The 22,964-nt window shown below is 36.5% G+C and overlaps 1 protein-coding gene and 1 pseudogene across 1 annotated transcript in view; both read left to right on the forward strand.

Moving 5' to 3' along the window:
• The window catches only part of SLC16A10 (solute carrier family 16 member 10), a 141,397-nt gene that overhangs the window by 78,103 nt on the left and 40,330 nt on the right, over positions 1-22,964 (forward strand). The window contains exon 3 of the mRNA XM_027854756.1: positions 8,806-9,268. Coding sequence (XP_027710557.1) covers positions 8,806-9,268 — 463 coding nt within the window. The remainder of the gene's footprint in view (positions 1-8,805; positions 9,269-22,964) is intronic.
• Positions 1,074-1,553, forward strand: LOC114037154 (annotated as a pseudogene).

Genomic DNA, 22,964 nt, shown 5'->3' on the forward strand with positions numbered 1-22,964 from the left:
AGGCAGTGGTTCTTTGAATTCTTACTATCATAAACTGGAGAGTGTACTTGGGAAACTGCTGCTATAATTGGGCTATTAGTCATTTTAGGGAGTGACAAAGCAAGTATCATTATTAAGAGTCTGCTCATCAGGCTCATAAATTATTTATTATTTTCATCAATGGTATAGAAAGCATGTTGAAGTTTATTAGTTACTCCAACCCCAGGTGGAATGACATTGTACCTTGGATGAAGGGGTTGGAATTTGGAATGGTCAATGGGTACATTGAAGAAATGAGCAGAAACAACCTGGAATTAAGCTCAATATGAATAAACACAAACTATTCCTGCTAAGAAGTAAAAAAAAAAAAAATTAGTACAGAAAAAAATGTCCAGGCAGAATCAGTCAGCAGTGTCTTTTTTTTTTTTAAAGGAGCACTATGTTGAAACAAATCCAAGAAACACAAGGCAGTCTTCCCATTTCTTTGTAGTGATGCTTTTTTCCCCATAAAGGTTATTTTTTTTTAATTGAAGGTTTCATCTAATAATAATGATACTGCCTCAGAGAGGCACGACAATGGTTCTGAGTTCTCAAAGGCAGTATCAGCAGAGCATAAGCTCTGGCGGGACTTGTACATTTGGAAAGGCTTTGAGTGATGGACTGTTGCATTAGTCATTCAGGATCCAGTAGAGAAAAGTTTTTTATTGGCTTATTACCAGGTTAGCTACATGATGATGAACTTTTTCATCCACAGCTATACATGAAGATTGTCTACTAAGGTATGTAACAAGAGTGTACTCTATATTATTAGATGGAGAATCCACACCAATGAAATGATGGATCCTTGAAGTATGAAAATAATGGAGGAAAAAGTATAAATTTCCATGTATGAAACAATGCTGGGTAACTGGTACATTTTAAATGAGCCAGCAAAGTTAATAATACTATGAAATTTGATTTAAGGGAAATTACTAGTAACTGAATCTACAATCAGAGGAGACAAAGCCAATTTATTTAGATTGGATCCCTTTTACTAGAATATTGAGTCCAGTTCTGAGCTACACAACTGAAGAATGTAGAAAACTTGGGACCGCATGATAGCTGCTGGAGGGATAGGGAGGAGGCGCAGAGTGGCCTGGCCTGGGCTGCCCCCCTTCAGAAGACCACAGCAGGCACCAATGTCTGGCAAGGTCTTCATCCAGTGAGACTACAGCAGTGACACCCTTTGCCATTCTAGACCAAGTACCCCACTGTGTTGGAGAACCAGATTGATTGACTGGCAGCGGTTTGAAGAAACAGTTCATGCTCTAAATAACCTTTTTGCAGAAGCAGAAAAGCTTGGGAGCCAATCTTACCTTGAAGGCTGTATAGCTTGTTAGACATCATATACTGTCTTTTTGTGCATGGAAACATATTATGAGAAGGTTCTGAAGAAAATCACCAAATATATTCAGGAACAGAATGAAAAGATTTACTCTCAGCAGGGCATCCTTCTGACAGACCCATTTGAGAGAGGACTTTGTGTTATTGGGATGACCATTTATGAAGATGGAGGCATGAGCAGTGGAAGATAAACCATGGAGTCTAAGAGTCCATCTCAGACTCTCTTCTGTTCACTGGCCAACTGCAGAGTGTCCCCATCTGCTCTTCCAGCTTCATTCCTTTGTATCTGCTGGAAGAGCCATGGTGCCATTCTACTCCAAGGACTAACTTTCTAAAATTCTGCTCTTGGGTGCCATCTACTCATTCAGTATCCACTTTGTGTCTTTAAACTGTGTAGAACTTTGTAATCTTTGTAGTTATTTCTGAGAAAATATAACGAAGCATTTCATTTTTTAAATTCAAAACAATTTAATAAAATGAGCTGTGGTAAATCAGCCCAATCCAAAATCCATTTCTTGTCTGGCACCAGGACTATTAGTTCTGATCAATATTTATGCTGTCATCTTTTGATTTCAGCAAGTCATATCCAGATTTGGTTTAATTTCCCTTGAATTGAAGAAAGCCTTTTTTTCCAGGCATGCTTTTTTGATGAGGGGTAAGCTATGACTGTGGCCTGCTGACATATCTCCCAGATCTCAAGGAATTCACAGGATTGCCAGATCTGTTTCTACTGTTAGTTTCTCATACTGAAGCAAATTGGAATGATAATGTATAATGATATTTGTTTTTAATGTAGCATTTCATCCTAAGTCAACTAGTATTTCATGTGATTTCCAGTTACCTTGATTCTCCTTGGAGGATCTTATATCATTACTGCATTGCCATGAATGTTGGGAGGATGTAGTATGTGTTGCTTGTTTTATTAAAAGTATATAAGCATAATAAAATGGATGCTAAGCCATCAGACCTATAGACATCCTTGCTCTGCCCCTTAATGTGTAATAAGCAAGCGTAATGAACATTTTCCTTATGGCTTTATTATAAATATAACTTATGGGGAAGATAATTTGGTAGGAATAATACTGTATGTGCTCATTTTTAACTATTTCCACTGGTAAATCTTATGAATCATAAACCTTTCTTGAATTCCGTATTTAGGATGCACATAGATCTTGTAATTAGTCCAGGTAAAATAAAATGAATGTTTCCTGAGTAAAACTTCCAAAAATCTTAAGTTAATATTTATTTTTCTTTTACCTACATTCTTCATGAGAGTGTTTTCCAAGACCTTGAAATTAAGTTAATCATTATGGTTTGAGAGCATTGTTCTTTGGAAAGAGCTACGAGATTTACTAGAAAAGAATGAAAGAATTAAAGCTCTACTTCCAGTGATATTGTAGGTGCTAATACTGGATCTAATCTTCCAGATTTAATTTCTCTTATGTATTTGTTAGTCATTCACCTAAATTCCAGAGGCTGGTTTAATATTTTAATTATATAAATCTTTTTTGCTTTTCTATAGCCTGTAACAGTATGTCTGTCTGCCTTTCACACCCATTGTAATAACTTTGCCCAAATATCAATGCCTTAGTAAAAATTTTCTTAAGTAATAGTAAAAAAAAAAGAAAACTTGGAAAGATTTCAGAGGAGAGCCACAAAAATTATTAAAGGTTGGAAAAGACCTATGAGGAAGATCCAGAGCTGAGACAAGGCATATGTATGCCGTTGGCCAGGTTTTAAAATTAAAACCTCTGTGTATTATTTTTCCCTAGAGGCTTTGAGCTGTCCAGGTGATTTGACTTAGTAGAAAATCCCTGTGTATCATGGAGAGTAGAATTCTTTTTGGAATTTGAAATATGTACATTTACAAAAAGTAATATTAAAAAGTGTTGCACCCTGCTGTGTGTTGTACCCTTGGTGACTGCCTGTCTGCTTGCGTTGCATTTCCCTACCTAGTTCTGATTCTGGGAAGGGATGAATGAATTTAAATCATTGGGAGAAAACTGAGGGGATATGTAAAGGTTAATAATGTGAGTAGTAGATTATTTTATAATGTATGTAGGCAAATACCTGTAATGTTTTTATGGCATTAAATCAAAAGATATGTCTGAGAAATAGAATAATACCAAGTATCTTGGATTTAGACAGCATCTTTCTTTCAAATTCATCAGTTCTAACAAGATTCCTAAGATTCAATTAAGCATTCATTTATTAAGCACTTATGATGTGCCAGGCACTGTGCTGGGTGCCCCAAAATAAAAAAAATGAAGTAATTTCTACTCTCAAGGAATGTTCTAAACATCTAAACAGATGTTTCTTTGTACCAAAGAAGGTCGTATTTCTTCTATTTTTAAAGTGTATTGTTCACATTCAAGATGAGGAGGATGTCACTAGGTAACAATTTATCATCTTATAGCATTTATTAAGTGTTTACTGCACTGTATGTGCCAGGTACTATTCTGGGTCCTGGGGATGTAAAAACAAAACAAAATGAAAAAATGAAATGATCCGTGCTCTTGAGGAGCTTACATTCTGTTAGAGGAGACAACATGTAAGTATGTAATTATATATGGAATAAATTCAAAATAAATACAAAGTAGTTAATGAAGGAGGGCACTAGCAGTTGAGGAAGATCAAGAAAGGCTTAGTATAGAAAGTGATTCTTGAATGAGATTCTGTAAGGTGAATTAAGAAGAGAGTACATGCCTGGCATTTCTACAGAAATAGGAAAATTTGGAAGGATGGATTTTTTAGGGAGAAATATAATGAGTTCTGTTTTGGACGTGCTGAGTTTAAGATGTTTCTGAGACATCCAGTTTGAAATGACTAATGGGCAATTGATGATGTGGGACTGAAGCTCAGGATGAAGGCTGGGGCTGGATATATAGATCTGTGAGTCATCTGCATAAAGATTATAATTAAACACATGGGAGCTAATTAGGTCAACAAGAGAACACTAGGACAAAATGTTTGGGAATAACCACAATTATGAAGAGTATTATCACGTTGTTGAGCTATCAAAGGAGATTGGCTGGTCAGATGAGGAGGAACACCAGAAGACAGTAATGTCACAAAATCCTAAAGAAAGTATCCAGGAGGAAAGGATGGTCAAAAGTGTCAAGTGCAGCAGAATGGTAAAGAAGGATTTAGAGTGAGAAAAAATTAGCCTACCAGATTTGTTAATTAAGATATTCTTCTTTACTTTGGAGAGAGTAGTTTCAGCTGAGTAATGTCAGAAGTTAGATTGTAAAGTGTTGGAGTGATACAAGTGGAAGCAAAGAGGGTAGACACCTTTCTCTAAAAGTTTGACTGACAAAGGGAGGAAAGATATAGGATGATAGCGTGAGAGATTGGTAAGGTCTAGTGAAAGTATTTTAAGAATAGAGAGGACTTGGGCATGTTTGAAGGCAGTAGAAAAGGAACCAGTAGAAAGGAAGAGATTGAAGATTTTAGAAAGGGGATGATACTTGAGGGAGCAGTCTGTTAAATGAAGACAAACTGGGATAGGATGAAGGGCACATATAGAAGGGGTGGCTTTGGCAAGGAGAAAGGCTACCATGTTGTTAGAGACTAGAGGAAAGGAAGAGAGAATGGAGGATGATGTCAGGGGGCTTTGAAATGAAGAGAAAGGGAAAAGAGAAAGCTCATGGCAAATGGCCTCAGTTGCTAATAGGACAGGGGAAATGGGAGGTATGGGAGGCTTGATGAGGGAAAGGGAAGTTTGGAACAGTGTTTGTTGGGAATAAGATAGGGAATCAATTATTTTAGAGTAAAAGGACTATCATTTTACTTTTTGTAGGGCACATGTGACTCTGGGCAAGTCACTTAACCTATTTCTGCCTCAATTTTCTCAGCTGTAAAAATGGGGTTAATGATAATACCTATTCTACAAGGTTATTGCAAGGATCATATGATATAGTAATTGTAAAGAGCTTAGCAAAGTGCCTGACATATACTAAGTACTATATAAATATTAGCTATTTTTGTTATTGTTATTGCCTTTGTTAATACTACTTTTAGTACTACTGCCTTTGTTGCAGTGAAGACCTAGTTGAAGTTAGATATTCCAAATTTTCCTATTTTTCTAGAAAGCACCATTATGCCAGGCATATACTCTCTCCTTACATCCACCTCATAGAATACCTTTCTTCATTCAAGAATCACTTTCTGAACTAAGCTTTTCTTGATCTTCTTCAACTGTTAGTGCCCTCCCTCATGTGCAGTGTATGACTTTCTCTAACCCTGTGTACAGCAGCAAGGGAGTAGGAGTGAAAAAAGTGAATGGTGACAGTAATCCAGGTTTAGGGTTTTGTCCAATGATGAGTAACAATAGGGTGTAGGAACTAGAGATCCAAGAGTAGAGGATAGTGTGAAATTGTATCGTTAACTATAGGACTGAGGTTGGGAAGAGAGGAAAATGAAACTGGAGCAGGGCTCATAGGCTGAATTCTGTAGGGTAGAGGAATTGGAAGTCTCAGAAAGGCCTAAGAATGGAGGGATAAGATATGGGGAGAGATGGAGTTATAGGATATAGTTCTGAACAGTTCTCTGAGATAAATAATTGTACAAGTATATCACTTTTCTAACAGTTTTTTTAAACCTAACATTCATCAACAAGTAGAAACATTTTGATATACAAAGGACAAAAAAAGAGGATAGTATATGAAATTGAGAACTTGTTACATTATTTTTAAAGTGTTAAATTTAACAAGGAAGTAACAAAATTGCCCTGTTGGCATTACCTTGTGAATTTATTCTTAGTATTTGTCCAGCACTGTATTTTTATTACTACTATATGCTATTAGATGTGTTCATTGATCTTTTTCCCAGTAGCTTTCAGATTTCCATTTGCATTACTTTTTGATGACCTTAATTCAGATTAATTGCAATTCACCAGGCATTTGAATGCATATAGCATGTATAGCTATATTGAGGGCTTTAGAGGAGTAAGAATGAAAAACAGTTCAGCATCATTATCTGTGCAGTCAAGCAACTTATGGTATGGTTGGAAAATTGTTCCAAATCAACATAAATTAGTACTGCATGAAATTTCACATAAATTATATTGGTAAATGCTAAATAATAATAGCTAAGATTTATATAGAGCCTTCTATGTACCAGACATTATGCTAAGTGTTCTACAATTATTATCTCACTTGATATTCACAACAATCTTGTGAGGTGGGTCCTCTTATTATTCCCATTTTTACAGCTGAGTAAACTGAGGCAGACATGGGTTAAGTGACTGGGGTCACACAGCTAGTAAGTGTCTGAGGCTAGATTTGAGCTCAGACCTTCCTGAATTCAGGCTTGGTGCTATATATATTGAGCCACCTAGCTGCCTTACTGTGTATGCTGAATGTCCTTCCCCTTGCTGGGAATATTAGTTTATCCTTCTGGACTAACCCAGTCCACAAAAATTTCTTTCTCCTCTACACTTCTGTCGTTGTTAATAAATACCACATAATTGTGTTTAGTTTTATCGTCCATTTTTATAGTTCATTTAGCTATTGAATTTCAGTGGCAGCCATCCAGAATTCACCTACAGATCCTGATGTGTTTCTCCTCTCCCAGTCTCCTGCTCCCAGTCCCAACAAGAAAAATGGTTGTCACAAAGCCCATGCATTTTATTGAAAGGCTGTTGATGTAGAATTGTGTGTAAAAATGAGTCCTGATTCAGTAAGCTTCACAATACAAGAGGCAGTGGGGAAAGGCTCTGCTAGAGATGTATAGCTGAAGGCTTAGCAGTAACGGTACAGTAGAGAACAGCAAACAGTTGATGTTCATGATGATAATAACCCTTAGTGACCCAGAAAATATATATTATGTTCAGTGTGTTTCTGTTTAAGAAAGCTAAGAAAACATTTTAAAATGCTTTTTAAATTTCTAGACAAAATGGCTAAAATGACTTGAAAAAATCAACACCTAAGAATCTCAAGTCTTGGTTATTTAGAGAACTTTTCCTACATGGATAGTTTATTCACTGATGCTAAATTAGTGAGGTATTCTCATAATACTACTTTCTAGTTGTCTTAGTTTTATTTCACCAATGAGATTTTTAACTTCTTGAAGCCATGCAATGTGTTTTTTTAAAAAAAATTCTTTTATTCCCTGGAGGAATGGTTTGCTCAGTAAATATTTGTTGAATGAACAAGTAACATAGAGTAAAGGAATGGCCATTGTAGGATAAGCTATATTAACAAAAGCTTGTGGGAGCAAGTGTTTTGAAGCAGGTCTTCAAAGTACTTGGGAATGGACATGGAAGGAAGGGTTAGCCACATGACTCAATTTTATGTGATCCTTCTGGAGTTCCTTGTGATCATCCCAGTACTTTGCCATTACTGTTACTAGTCGTTCTGTTTTGCCAGGAACTGCACCTAACAATGCCTTGCATATAATAGGTATTCAGTAAATGCTTATCGAGTGGAATTGAATAAACTTCAGCCTCTAAGTTTCTGATATGTACTCTGCTTTTGTTACTTTTAAGCTGAACTTTTATTAAGTCTAAATAAATGATATTCACTGGTTTCCTTTTATTCTTGGCCTCTATTTCAAAGAATTCAAGAAATCTTACAGCATTTTACTTTTTATAAAATATATGCTTACTTGGGCCAGTCTGTCGATGTTATTCAGAATGCTTTATGATTCTTTAAAAGATTTTCATGGACTCTGGGCTAATAAACTAGAACTATTAATGGGCATTATATTTTATCTTAGTGCAGTTGTATTATTTGCACAACCAACAGCAACATAAAGTAGAGCAAACTTTGATCCATAGAGCTTAGGTCAGAAAAAATAAAGCCTTTTGCTAATGTTCTGGATGCATAGGGGGAACCTCTCTGTCTTACAGACTGTTTTAATCCAGTGGATGCTTGTTATATGTAGCACTAACATCATTGTTGAAATCTTTTCCCTCAAAATGTGTTCTAATAAAAGAAATCTACTTTGTTTTCATTGAATTTATTTGGAAAAACAAATCATCACTCTTGGCTCTGTTAAGTCTGATTTCACTTTCTCATTTTATTATATTTACAAATTGCCAAGAACCCCAGTGATTCCAAGTGAAATACTGTAGTCTTCCTGAGTTCATGGAATCACTGTTAGTTTTAAATTTTCACACCCATGGTAAGAGGCATTTATATCCATTTAGATCGAATTAAAGTGTTTTTAGTGTAAAATTCTGTATCTAAGAATAGTGGACTTTCCTTCATTTGCTCTCTTTCCTTCTCCTTTCCTGTCTCCCCCTTTTCTTTTCTCTATCCTTTTCTTTTTTCTTCCTCCCCCCGCAATAGTACTTGTAGATAATATACACTGATTTTAGCATCAATAGTTTTGAAGAAACAATATAATGGAAATCTATATTTACTTTTAAAATGGGCATATCTCAGTCATTACAATAATCAATAGTAAAAATTATTTTCCTTTTCTTTCATTTCCATACAGCTCCATCGAGCCTCTGTATCTCACATATGGAATTATATTTGCCTGTGGCTGCTCCTTTGCATACCAGCCATCGTTGGTCATTTTGGGACATTATTTCAAGAAACGCCTGGGACTAGTGAATGGCATCGTCACTGCTGGCAGCAGCGTCTTCACAATATTACTCCCTTTACTTTTAAGGGTACTGATTGATAAATTGGGACTGTTTGATACACTCAGAGTCCTATGTATCTTCATGTTTGTCCTGTTTCTGGCTGGCTTTACCTACAAACCCTATCATCCTGGTGCCAAATATAAAGACAATGGGAAGAAAGGAGAGAAAAAAATCTTTCTCTTTTCTAGGAGGAAGTTTAGTCTTTCCAGAAAAGTTTTTAATTTCTCCATCTTCAAGGTCACAGGTTATTCAGTCTGGGCTTTTGGAATCCCACTTGCACTTTTCGGATATTTTGTGCCTTACGTTCACTTGGTAAGTGTGGTTCTTTGGCTTACCTTGCAATGTTCTGTTAATACTTTACAGGTGAAAAGCTTGGTGGATGAAACAAATGATATGTCAAGTTGAAGCAACTGTTTTGGAACATTCTCCCAGTTATACTCCAGGGCCTTTTGTAATTAGAAATAATCTGAGCTCAAGGCCAAACCATCCATCAGAATCTCTTAAAAAAACAATCACAGTGGGCTTTGGCTCCTTAACAAAAACATAACATACCCCCCCAAGAAGGGAAAAGAAAACAGAAAACAAAAAATCCAATCAATTAAAAAGCTATTTTAAAAATTGAAATAATGATTGTGGGTGAAAAAAAAAGTGAAGTCATTTCTTTTAGGGAGGGCAGTAATCTTCATAGAGGACAAATAAGGTATAGTCCAGGGGTAGGGAACTTGTGGCCTCGAGGCCACACGTGGCCTCTCTGTCAGGAGGTAGGTAGCATGTATCATGAATCCTCAGACAACTACTTTGGAAGAATTAAGAAATGTGCCAGATGAAAAGAGAATTAGGATTTCATAGAAAGCTAGGATTTCAAACATTCAAACTACTTTAAGTGTATGTTCCTATTTCTTTTTTTTTGTTTGTTTTTTTGGCTAGGCAATGGGGTTAAATGACTTGCCCAGGGTCACACAGCTAGTAAGTGTTATGTGTCTGAGGCCAGATTTGAAATCAGGTCCTCCTGACTCCAGGGCTGGTGCTCTATCCACTACACCACCTACCTGCCCCATATATGTTCCTATTTCAAAGTGTATATTTCAGCCTCTTTATATTGAAATCAGAATAAGTGGTGTCTAAAATATTTGCTCCATGGCAAGCCTTATTCACAAGGTTTGTTATGTCCCTTTTTTGTTTTCCTGCAGCAGCTACTGAATTTTATTTACAGTTCAATAGAGTTTAGAGTTGAACTATGATAAACACAAATGATGGTTTAGATGTAGTCCTGATAGTGTCATAACTGTTTGGTGGTTTTTTTTTGTGTGTGTGTATGTATGTACGGGTGAACTTAGACCTCATTGAGCCAGGATCCAGTTTGAGTCATCAATGTGAATTTCCTTACTAAAGAAGTTTTTGTGCAAGATTGGTATCAGTAGTTCAAAAAATTCTTGTGCTCAGTGTTTTTAATTCAGTGTTAATATTTTTTGAAGTGGTTCTCTCTCCTAATTCTAGTCTTCGAAGTATATATTATAAAGTTGGACTTACTGTGAATACAACCATAGATATTAATTTTTATTGTAACTATAGCATTGAATTCAAACCTTGACTTCTTGGGTAAGTCATTTAAAATCTCCTGCTTTCAATATTCTTATGTGTAAAATGAGAAAGTTCAGATTTTTCAATTGTTTTTTCAGTTAAATTAGATCATCTCTAATTCCCTTTCAACTTTAAAATTCTATGATCCTAGGAACTAGGGAAACATATCATCAATCATTTTGGGCTGATGTCCTTAGCTATGAAAGGAGGTAGAAACCAGGAATAGAAGATCATATTCATAGATGTAGAACCAGAAAGGAGCTCAGAGGTCATCTAGTAAACCTCCTTCTTTTGCACTTCCGGGAATTGAAACTCAGAGGGGGAAATGACTTGCCCAACATTACGAAGGTAATAAGTGGCAGAGCCAGATTTAAATCTAGTTTCTGTGACCTTAGACCCAATCTCCTTTCTACCGAGGAGTGGAGAAGAAGGGTATGTGCCTTTTGGATTTTTTGCTGACCTGTGTTCCTGCTGCCAGACAAGTAAACCTGAGGAGAATGACTGGATATCGGGGTATGGGACAAGACTGCAATGTCATTGGCTTTGTTTAACAAGATGATGGTTTTGTTAATGACTCAGCCTTGGCCAGGGATTTTGTAACTAGATCAAATAAAAGAATATATGACCCTCTGGCACAGTTGTAATGAATTGCCATATCCTGAGCTCAACTATTCTCTTAAATTTAGTGTTGCTTCTAAGTGATCTAATACAATCTCTTTGAAGAACTGGTAGGAGAAAAGATGCCTCAGCATCTTAGCTCTTTTATGTCATAGCTATCTCTGCTTTAATTCCAGGGCAAAACCTGAGAACTTTCATTCTCTCCTTTTAGCTAGAGGATAGGATTACTTTTTTATGCTTCTTTGGAATATATATGAAGAAATCTGTATCCAAGCCTTGCAAACAGAAAGTATCAAAAGAAGTCTATGCCCAGTAACCACAACACTGTAAACAGTGTTAATATGGAGAAGCACTAAAACACCGGTCAAATATAATGATTAACTGGAGAATATCACGGATTCATCAGGGTACCCATATCATCATTCATTGAATAAACATTTATTTTTTTAGGCAGTTGGGGTTAAGTGACTTGCCCAGGGTCACACAGCTTGTAAATGTCAAGTGTTTAGACTGAGGCCGGATTTGAACTCAGGTCCTCCTGACTTCAGGGCCGGTGCTCTATCCATTGCGCCACCTAGCTGCCCCCAGTGAATAAACATTTATTAAGCACCACCTACATGCCAGACACTGTGCTAAGTGACAGGAGATACAAAGAAAGACAAAAGACAGTTGCTGTTCTCGAGGAGCTTACCATCTAATGGAGAGAGACAACTTGCAGGCAACTATATACAAACAAGATATATCCAGGATGAATCAGAGATAGACAGCAGAGGGAGGGCACTAGCTTTAAAGGAGATTGGGAAAGGCTTCCTGTAGATGATGGGATTTTAGCCGGAACTTGAAGGAATCTAGGGAAGCCAGGAAACAGAGTTGAGGAGGGAGAAAATCAAAGGCATGCCCAAAGTTAGTAGATAGAGGTGACCTGTGTGAGGAACAGCAAAGAGGCCAATGTCACTGGATTACAGAGATCATATGGGTTGAGGGTCATATAAGGAATAAGAAGACTGGAAAGGTAAGAGAAGGTGAGGTTATGAAGGGCTTTATATGCCAAAAGAGGATTTTATACTTTATCTTGGAGGTTAGAGGAGACACTGGAGTTTATAGAGAAGGTTGACATGATTAGACCTTTGCTTTAGGAAGAATACTTTGATAGAGGAGTGATTTGAGGCAGTGAAAACAACCAGCAAGCTATTGCAATATTGTCCAGGCTAAAGGACATATCCCTTTTTAAAGCAATGAGGTGTTGGCAGATTAATTGCTTTTCAGGAAATATACTTTGTTGGATGGATGGATGTTTCTTAGGAAGTATCTGTTGGGTTTAATTAAAATTTATTTTTAAAAAGTACCAGGAACCCATTATTTTGAAGGGATTATTCTACCTTAGAAGGATTTGGGCATGGTAGTAATGCCTTTACATTAGACAACCTTATCCAGTAATGTGAGATTATATTTTTTAAGCATGCTGATAAACTTGGCTATCTTGTTTGGAAAAAATTAGTGCTCCTGGAGAAATTGAAGCATATATTATCTCTCACTAAGATAAAGAGTATCTTCTGTTTACAAACTTTATATTCCCATAATCTGATGAACTCATGATAATGTAGTAAGTTAAATTGATGGTTCCTTAATAAAATTTTGCCTGAGAATATAAATTGAATTGGTTATTCACACACAGAACCATAATGCAATAATGCCATTAAATCTTGTAACAAACCAGACTTCATCTCTGCTTCTTTTTCCTGCTTTTCCTCCATGCATGTTGACTGAGGAAATTTATAGACATATTCCTCTCCTCCTGTCCCCTCTCCTCTCTTCTTCTTCCCTCTCCTCTCCCCTCTCCTCTCTTTTCCTTTCCTTTCCTCTCTACTCCATTTCTGTCTCTTTCCATCTAATCTCTCTCTCTCATTGCCTTGGGACTAAAAATCATTACAGGTGGGTAACATGAATAACTGCTTTTATATAATATTTATATGTATATATTTATATATATATAAATAACATAAATAACTGCTTTTAAAAAAAGAAATATGTTCTGAATGTAGGCTGTTGCACTTTTGGTGTATTATATTTTAAGGTCTAAATTAGGGAGATGAGTTTGTCCTGACTTAAGACTCCTTGCACAATGTTTTCCTTGCAATTTCCTTATACTTCTTTCCTTACCCAAGGACAAGTGGCTACAATAGAGCATAAGGCTTCATTTTAAAAAACCAGTAAACTACTGTAGAAATAAAGTTTTTTTCTAAGTTGGAGTCCTTTCTGATAATAGCTCCTTCTGTTCGTAACTGCTGCTGTATTCTAGCCCCAAGTATAGCTTAGCAGCTGTAGCCCAGGCCATGTTACTCCTGAAGTTTTTCTGAAAGGAACTGCTTCCCCTCACCCCAGCAAGTCTAGGCATGGAATTCCTGTACCCAGTGTATACTCCAGCCATGTAGTAATACTTGACCTATATATGACACAGAAATAGTACTCTATACTTTTACACTAGTTTGTTCCATGTCTGTGTGTTGAAGACAGGGACTAGATCTCTATCAGCATTCAATTTTGTTACTGGAATCATTTGTGGGCATTATTAGTCAATTCTGCAGCAGCTAATATCTCATGATGCAATCCACAAGCGGAAATTAGAGATTTTAAGAATCAATAGGTTGTATTAAAAAAAAAAAAAAGAGCTACTTAAGCTGCATGAGAGCTGAAGAAGCCAATGAGGTATGGTAGAAAGAGTTCTGGGTCTGGAATCAGAAGACCTGGTTTTAAATTCTACCTGGGCAAATTACTACCTATTATTTTTCCTTACAGGGGCTTCAGTTCCCTCATCTATAAAATTGGATTCAGGGAAAACTACATTTAATGTTTTCTCAATTCCATTCATTTGACTCTTGAAATCCCATGATCCTAGACAGTCTTAATTGATCTATAAAGGTTTTATCTGGCATCTGTTATAAATACTTTTATACTGCAGTGATAAATTTTTGTTGATAGTCTTTCAGAGATTTCTAGGTTTCCTAGAAATTGTGTTGTAATGGTTAGCTTCTAGGACTTTCACAGGGCCCTCTGCCACTGTCTCAAGTTTGAAAACAGCTGTTCTCCTCTATGGGCTCTTTTTAATTCTAGAGGTTTAGGGAAAACCATTTTATAGTCATGTTTTTATTTTATTTTGATCCACCAGACAAATACAATTCCTGAAACACATTAAAAGGAAAATAATGACTCATTTTTTGGAAAGCCAATGATCCATATTTTATTGTCGTGCTTTCAAAGAACAGATGTTGATAGTAAGATAGAGGTATGCTTCTTTTGTGGCAGACGGCAGTTGCCTACTCAGGAGAAACTTTGACCTTCTAGAAAAAATATCATAATCTTGATTTTGTGACTAAAGGATATACATTTTAACTGCTGACAAGGCAAAGCTGGTAGATGAATTGACTATGAGTTCAGTGGTCAGTAGCAGAGTTTATAGTATCTTAGAATCTGAGTTGAAAAGGATCTCTGAGCCCATCTAATCCAACTAGTATCTGAACAACTCCTTCTTTATTGTCCCTAACAATCAGCTTTTGCTTAAAGACCCCCAATGAGGTTGAACTCTCTGTCTTTGGAGGAAGCCATTCCTCTATTTTGTTAGAGCTTTGAGTATTAGGAAATCTTTTCTTACACCAAGTCTAAAATTGCTTCTTTGTAGCTTCCATCCATTGGCTCCTAGTTTGTGCCTTCTGGGGCCAAGCCAAACAAGTAGAATTTCTCTCCCTTGTAACAGCTCTTCAAATGATTTTGATGGTAGTTATTTTATTCCATCTATCATCTATAGTGATGTAGAAGATCACAATTTAGGAAAGCAGCCCATTCTTTTTTTCAGACAGCTATCATTGATTGGCGAGTTCTTCCTTAAATAGAGAGGGTTTTTCCTTAAATAGACTTCCTTAAACTGATTGGTCCCAGTTTTGCTCCCTGGGGGTCTTAAAGAATGAGTTTAATCCCCCATTCATGTGACACTTTAAATATTTGAAGACAGCTGTCATGTTAGTTGTATTATAAAATAAGAAACAGATTCTGAGGGAAACAATAGAAAGTGTAACCTGTGAAAATCAAAGAGATACATTTTTACCATTCTAGATAACATAAAATGTTTCTGAGTGTAGCTAGTCACCTTGTACCATTTGTCCTTACTTCCAGACTCAGTCACAATAAGAGCTACTATGAGATTTTGGTTGTCTCAGTTTTTAGTCAGTAATACCCTGGGGGCACAGACTTTTTTTTTTTTAAATCTTAGGCATCTCCTAAAGCAGCTAGCACATGGCAATGATCTATCCATCTCTTTTTCCAGGGCAGGTCTACTATTTTTTCTTTTTGTGTCTGGGGATGATATATTTTACTATTTCTTCTTGAACCTAGGGTACGTCTGATGTGCCATTTGGTGACTGACCTCTGCAAACCCCACCTCCCTCAACTGGAATAGAAAGTTTTCCTCAGCATATTTCCTCATTGTCTGTAAAGACGGCAGGAGTTTTGAGCAAGCCCTAGAGATATCATGTGTTCTATCAGCATGTTGTGGTGGAAAATCACCAGATTTGAAGTTGGAACATTTAGGTTCAAATTGCAACTTTGCCAGTTATTGCCAGTGACTTTGAACAAGTCACTTTTCTTAGTCTCAGTTTCCTTAACAGTAAAGTGAAGGAGTTAGACTAGATGTCATCTTTAAATATGATTTTATTATCCTAGCAGTGGTGCTGTCTGTCATTATGATGTCCATTTCTGGTTGCAATAAGAGCTAAAAATGTCTAGGATTGTTTTTTTAAAAGAGTGGGGCAGTATGGGGGCAAGTTAGTCCTATAACCATTCTCTACTTTCCCACATGCCTGTCTTTTTGCTTCATGTGCTATGAATATGAAAATATGAGAAAAATGAACATGAGAACATGCTAATGTAAGAATGCCTTTGTAAATCTGGCCATTGTGAAATATTCCTGCCCTTTCCTTTCCTGTCCTTGTCTGCATGAATGTAATTTTCCATGCCACAGTATGGGTCATAGTTCTTACAGTCAATCTGGCTCCTGATTCAGTGGTATGCAAAAGGCATGGCAGGAAATTAAAATTTTACAAAAAGAAATGGATGAATTTATCCTAGGATCTGCCCTATACAATTTCATGGAGACAGCATGGCTAAGTAGATGGTGCTGTGGGCTTAGAGTCAGGAAGACCTGGATATAAAGAAAAAGAAAGACATTCCTTATCCTCAAGGAGTTTACAATCTAACGGGATCGACATTACACAAAAGGAGGCAGGAAAGGATGGCGGTAGAGTAGGAACCTGGCCTGGGGTCATTTTGTTGCACAGAGTTAAAACCAGGCAAAGCAGCAGATGCTACTTGGAGTGAGTTGAAAATTCAGTTTCTGTCCTGTATAAAGATGATTGGTTGGTGGTTGTCCTTCATTCTCACAAAGGACCAAAATGACATCACTACGTTAGAGTCAAGTTACAGTGTGTCCGACTGTGGCTGATCAGACCAATATGAGCTTGGAATGCTCTATGACAGGTCAGACACAAATAGTCCATGTGAACATTTGAGGTGGATTCTTCAAATTTGCATATCTCGAGTTTCTTATGGGCTACTTCCATTCTGTTTTGCTCATGGAGCCAGCACCTTCTCTGATGAGAAGTACACCATGCTGGGTGGTCCTGTGCCAGTGTCTCCCATGTCATACAATCAATTCCAAAGTTCTTAAGAGAGACCTTGAGAGCGTCCTTATATCACTTCTTCTGGCCACTGTGTGAGTGCCTTAATGCATCCAGCCTATTGGAGTTGTGCTCTCTGTAGTAGAGTTTGAATGCTTGGCAGTTTAGTTTGAGAAAGGCTCTTAGTATCTGGTATCTTATTCTGCCAGGTGATCTGCAGAATCTTTCTAAGACAATTCAAATGGAAGTGATTCAGTTTCCTGGCAAGGCGCTAGTATATTGTCTAGATTTCTCAAGCATACAGCAATGAAGTCAGCACAATGGCTCTGTAGACCTTTATTTGGTAGTCTTTCTAATACCTCTTGTCTCCCACACTTTCCTGTGGAGCCTCCCAAACACTGAACTAGCTCTGGCAGTGTGTGCATCAACCTCATTATCAATGTGTACATCCCTAGACAGCATACTGCCAATGTAAGTGCACTTATCCACAGTATTCAAAACTTCTCCATTTACTGTAACTAATGGTTTCTCCATAAAGGAAGATATTGGTAGGAGTAGGGCCTTTAGATGTAGGAGTAGAAGTAGGTATTCTATTCTCCAGACCTCCAATCAGAGGGAAGAAGAAGCTAAGGAAGGTAGTGTCAATTAAACTTTGACCTAGCAGTCTAGTGATGAGTTTATCCTGGGAGGGACAGCTTGTCCCCTGGAGTTGAAACCAAGCACAGCAGCAGATGCAAAGTGGACACTAAAAATATTCTTAGGAAATTAAGCTCTTAGAGGAGATCTTGCATATTTTTACATCACTCAGAATATTAATGAGTTAAGCCTACTATAAATGAGTATTAATTGAACTTGATTGGACATTATATTTGTGAAAAGGAAATTGTCATACAACAATGAGAACCTGATGGAAAGCAGGCTGAAATTTATCATTGCTGAAATTTAAAAGTTGTGGGAACTAGAAGCAGATGTAGTTGTGGAGTAAAGTTACTTTCTACCTAAATGTAACCATTTCCTTCTGATATTGGCACTGCTTGTCTCTTGAGAGATGTCAGCAACTATTGTAACAGTTTTGATCTATTTCTTAAGTGGATATATTTGGGGCCTCATTTTTCAGGGATATTGCGAAATAGTTTTCCATGGAAATGTAGTAGTTTGGTTATAAATTTAGGGTAACTAATAAGGCAGGCATGAGATGTGATTCTCTTGATGACTGTATTTTATATGTAATTCATTGTAAGATTCTTACTAAGTGTAGGTTATTAATGAGAAATACTGTGCATTCTTTTGTTTGTTTGTTTGTTTTTTGTTTTTTGTTCTAGGCAGTTGGGGTTAAGTGACTTGCCCAGGGTCACACAGCTAGTAAGTGTCAAGTGTTTGGTCTGAGGCCGGATTTTAACTCAGGTTCTCCTGACTTCAGGGCTGGTGCTCTCTCCACTGCGCCACAATACTGTACATTCTTAATGCAGCAGGGAAGTTGTTAACTATTACTTAAGTTGCTATTTAGAAACAATTTTTTTTACATGGAATAGAAGAGGATTTTTATGGCTTTTGGCATGGATTATTCCATTAAGTCTTATTACCACATAAACTGATCAAAAGCCGTAACATAGTGTTGAAGAAGGAAATGTGCGTGTGTGGTGTGCGTGTATGTGTGTGTGTCTTACGTAGGAAGGTAAGGTAAGTACTATAGGACTAAAAATTCATTGATCCTTAGACTAACATATTCCAATTATCATTATTATTGCGGTTATTATTACTTCAACAATTATTAAACATTCAGAAGGTGGTCTGTATACCATGTTACAACAATTAATCTTATCACCTCACCCTTACCTTCACAGATTTTCTCATCCAGATAATTTTTTTTCTAATTTTGGTTTTAAATTAGATTAATGATTTTGCCTCTGCAAGAATAATTATTTGGACTAATAGTACAGAGAAGTTTTTACATGTGCATAGTTCTCACTGTATCACCGTTGTGAGCTTTTTTCTGGTTTGGTGTTTCCAGACATTTGCAGTAATGGTAATCAGCATGGCCTTTTTAAGGTAAATTCTGATTCTGAAAATTTACTCCAAATTTGTAACTTGAACAGTATTGAATAAATATTAATTATATTATTAAAATAGAATCTATGTAAAGTAGTTTTAGAATTTGGATCATAGATCCAAAGTTTATAAAAACCATTTTCACTTAAAAATACTTTAGAAGTACCATCAATTTTAGACAAAATGTAAATAATAATAGCTAATATTTATGTAGGGTTATAAGGTTTGCAAACTGCTGTAAGATAAATCTCATTTGATTCTCACAATAACCCCATGTGAGGTAGGTGCCGTTAGTATTCTGTTTGTACAAACAAACAGGGAAACTGAAGATGAGAGAAGTTAATTGATTTGCCCAGGGTCACAGAGTTAGTAAATGGCTGAGGCAGCATTTAAACTCAAGTATTTCCCTCCCAAGTCCAAAGCACCATCCATTATGTTACAGCTTGTAGAAGGTAGGAGACTACAGGTGTGGAATACACTACATATATTGTCAGACTTGATAGCTATTCTGGTTAGGTTTGCTGAACTGCATTTTTTTCCCTTTATTATTCTTTGTTACAAGGGATGACAGTGATTAGAGGAGAAGAGAAGGGTATGTTAGGAAATAAAGGTGATATTAAAAAAGTAACAGTAAAATTAGGCAAAAGAAAAACATATATACAAAAATAATAAAACATGGGGAATTATTCATATAAACATGATAAAACAAAAACAGGTTCTGCTTTTAGTAAATAGAAGTAAATCAGTCTCATTTCTGACAGTGAAGTCATCATTTTTGCCAACTACAGACATTTCACTTTGAATTATTCTTTTATTTATCCTTTTTTACTAAAATTTTCAAAATAACTATGCCAGTTGTCTCAGGCCCAAATATTAAAAGCCTTTTGGGAGGAAGGATATTATATACTTTAAAAATGTATAAATTTGAATTAAAAAGGTATAGTATTATATTTCTTTCAGCTTTTGATAGTATCAAAGATAATAAATTTAGTGTAAATATAGGAAAAGGACTGATAGGTGGTACAGTAGAGTGCCAGGCTTGGAGTCAGTTGGACTCTTCTTCCTGAGTTTAAATCCCGCCTCAGACACTTACTAGCTATGTGACCCCGGGCAAGTCACTTCACCCTGTTTGCCTTAGTTTCCTCATCTGTAAAATGAGCTGGAGAAGGAAATGCAAACCACTCCAGTATCTTTGCCAAGAAAACCCCAAATTGGGTCACGAAGATTCAGATACAATTGAAAAAAAGACTCAAAATATAGGAAAAATGATAAAAATTATTTAGATTATAACTAGATCATAAGTGTATAGCTGGAAAAACCTTAAAAATTATCTTGCCCAATCCCTTATTTGACAGAAAGTGGCAAAGCTGAGATTTGAATCCAGGTCCTGTGACTCAGTCCTAAGACAGTATTTTGTCCAAGTACTGTGTTATATTTCAATGCCGGCTTAATATTGTGAGGCATGAAATTGGAGTTCAACTAATTTTGAACTTAAGTAACTCTATCTTGTTTTTAAGCAATTAATAAACTACTTTAATTTTCTGGGAAAAAAGAATAACAATGCTGATGTGTGAAGAACTCCCTGTACTTTATGTCATTGGTTCTCATACTTTTTGATCTCAGAACCTCCTTACACTCTTAAATATTATTGACGACCCCAGAGAGCTTTGTTTATGTATGTTATATTTATTATCAGGTATTTAAACCAATTACTTTAAGAATATTTAAGATAACAATTACAAGCCCAGTTACATGTTAACATTGTCAACTGGACCAAACCGGCCTCTTAACCTGTGAATGGCCAGAGCCAAACAGAGCAGGCTAGAGACAGCAGAGTCAGGAATCAAACAGAAGTTTAATTTCAAAGTGAGGGAAATGGCTTGCAAGCAAGGAGGGATCTGGACACATGTGCCGGGGCCACGCCCCTAATGAGGGGGACCTGAGGCAGTGTGAGGAGATCTCAGTAATTATATCAATGGTTGTGCAGTGAACTATAGCCCTGACAAGGAGGGGTAAGAGCAACAATGAGACAAATTTGATTCATAATAGGGCTTCATGACTAGAATTTGTCCAAGCTCAGAAAACCACTGGTGCTGGTCAAAGCAATACAATAATTATGTGATTTTTCCAGAGGGTAAGCATAAAGGATTGTTGTTATGCCAAGTTCAGGGCACAGCTTGCTTGCAGGTCCTTAGCTCTGGAAAACAGGGTGTCTCCTAATATCTTGAGAACATGAATAATATATTTTAATGAAACATAATTATGTTTTTCAAAACAAAAATTAGAAGAGTGGCATTGTATTACATACTTTTGTAAATATCTTTATTGTCTGGTTTAATAGATAGCAGCTGGATTCTCATCTCTGCTTTTGTATTCAATCTCTTAAGATCTTTTGGTTGAAGCATATAAAGAAAATTTGGCCTCATACATATGTGAAGATAGAAAAGGAAGGAATTTTTCATAGGAAAATAACATCAATGTTATTATGAAAATTGTTTTGAAAATTTTTGAAAGACTCTCAGGGACTCAACTCCTAGGGTACTAGGACAATACTTGAAAACCAGTACTTAAATCATGTTTGAATAGATGTTCCTTAACAATAGGTAATCATCTATACTAGGTGTCATCTATATTCTGCTTTAATTGACCACAGCAGATGCTATAGAACATAGACTGACTTTTTCATGGGAAGTGTTTTTGACATTTTGTAGTAATACTAATAATAGTACTCTAGGTTTTTTGTTTTGTTTTTTAAAGGTTAGGTCTTTTGAGTTGGGCACCTTGTTGGAATCACTTCATTTTCAAGATTTGTCCCTCAGTTTTTCAAGTTTGGAAATTCAGTGATTTCAGACAGGGTAATCAGACTAATTTATGAATCCGTATTCCAAGTGCTTCATTTGCCCATTTATCCATTCATTCTACCAAGACTACGGTTTTTATTACCATTGGTCAGGGAACCCCTCTTTCTCAGGATCTTGGTAGCCAGAAGGCCTAATGAAGAATCAAAGTAATAGAACAAAATAATGTTTAAAATTTTTTTTTCTTTTTTCTTTTTGCAAAATAATCTTAAAGGTAGAATAATAATGATAATAATAGCAATAATAATGAAATTGTGCTTTAGGGTTTGCAAAGAGTTTTACATATGTTATCTCATTTGATCCTAAAATACATTTTTTTAACAGGTTTTAGAGGACTAGTACAATGTAAAAAGTGGTGAGATTTAGACTCAAAGGCTCTGGATTTCAGTCTCTGCTCTGCCACTATCTGGTTTTGAGGAAGCCTTTTAACCTTTTTGGGCCTCAGTTTCCTCAGCTGAAAAATAAGGGGACTGGACTAGATGACCTCTGAGGTGCCTTCCAGCTCTGAGTCCCTGATCATAAATCTAGAGGAAAATGGAGGAAGAGTGTCATCTCTTACCCACCTTCTCTCCAGTGCCTTTTCCTAGGTCCTTATCCTAGGGTGTGCCTAGCTTTTCTTGCAATTCAAAGGCAGTTGTTAATTACTTCCTTAAAACACTTCCCTGTTGCCCTGTGAGCACTACTTTATTATGTTCTTTTACTTGTTGACAGATAGAAAACAGTCCAAGACGGAACTGAGCCATTTTTGTTTCACTTGAAAACCATTTAGTGCCAATTCAAACCAAATGAAATTTAGCTATTAGGGTCACTGACTAGATGAAATAATTGGGCTACACTTGTACAACCTAACTATTTAAAAAACAAAACCCCCCAACTGTAACAACCCAAAAACATCAACAATAAAACTTAGAACTATCCATTCCTTTCATAATTCTTTTTTTTGGGGGGGTGGGGTGGGGTGAAGCAAACGGGATTAAGTGACTTGCCCAGGGTCACACAGCAAGCGTCATGTGTCTGTGGCTGGATTTGAATTCAGGTCCTCCTGACTCCAAGGCTGGAGCTCTACCCACTGTGCCACCTAACCGCCCCCATTCCTTTCATATTTCAAGGTGAATCCTAGACAAATCTTCTAAAAAGTTAAGGATTAGTTTAATTATCTCTCTGTTATGTTTATATTCATTTTAGAAGACTTTCATGCATTATCCAAGAAGTGATATTGTACTTAGTGATTTGGTA

The sequence above is a fragment of the Vombatus ursinus genome, unplaced genomic scaffold (assembly GCF_900497805.2).
Source record: "Vombatus ursinus unplaced genomic scaffold, bare-nosed wombat genome assembly UNPS02000582.1, whole genome shotgun sequence".
In the NCBI taxonomy this organism is placed as follows: domain Eukaryota; kingdom Metazoa; phylum Chordata; class Mammalia; order Diprotodontia; family Vombatidae; genus Vombatus; species Vombatus ursinus.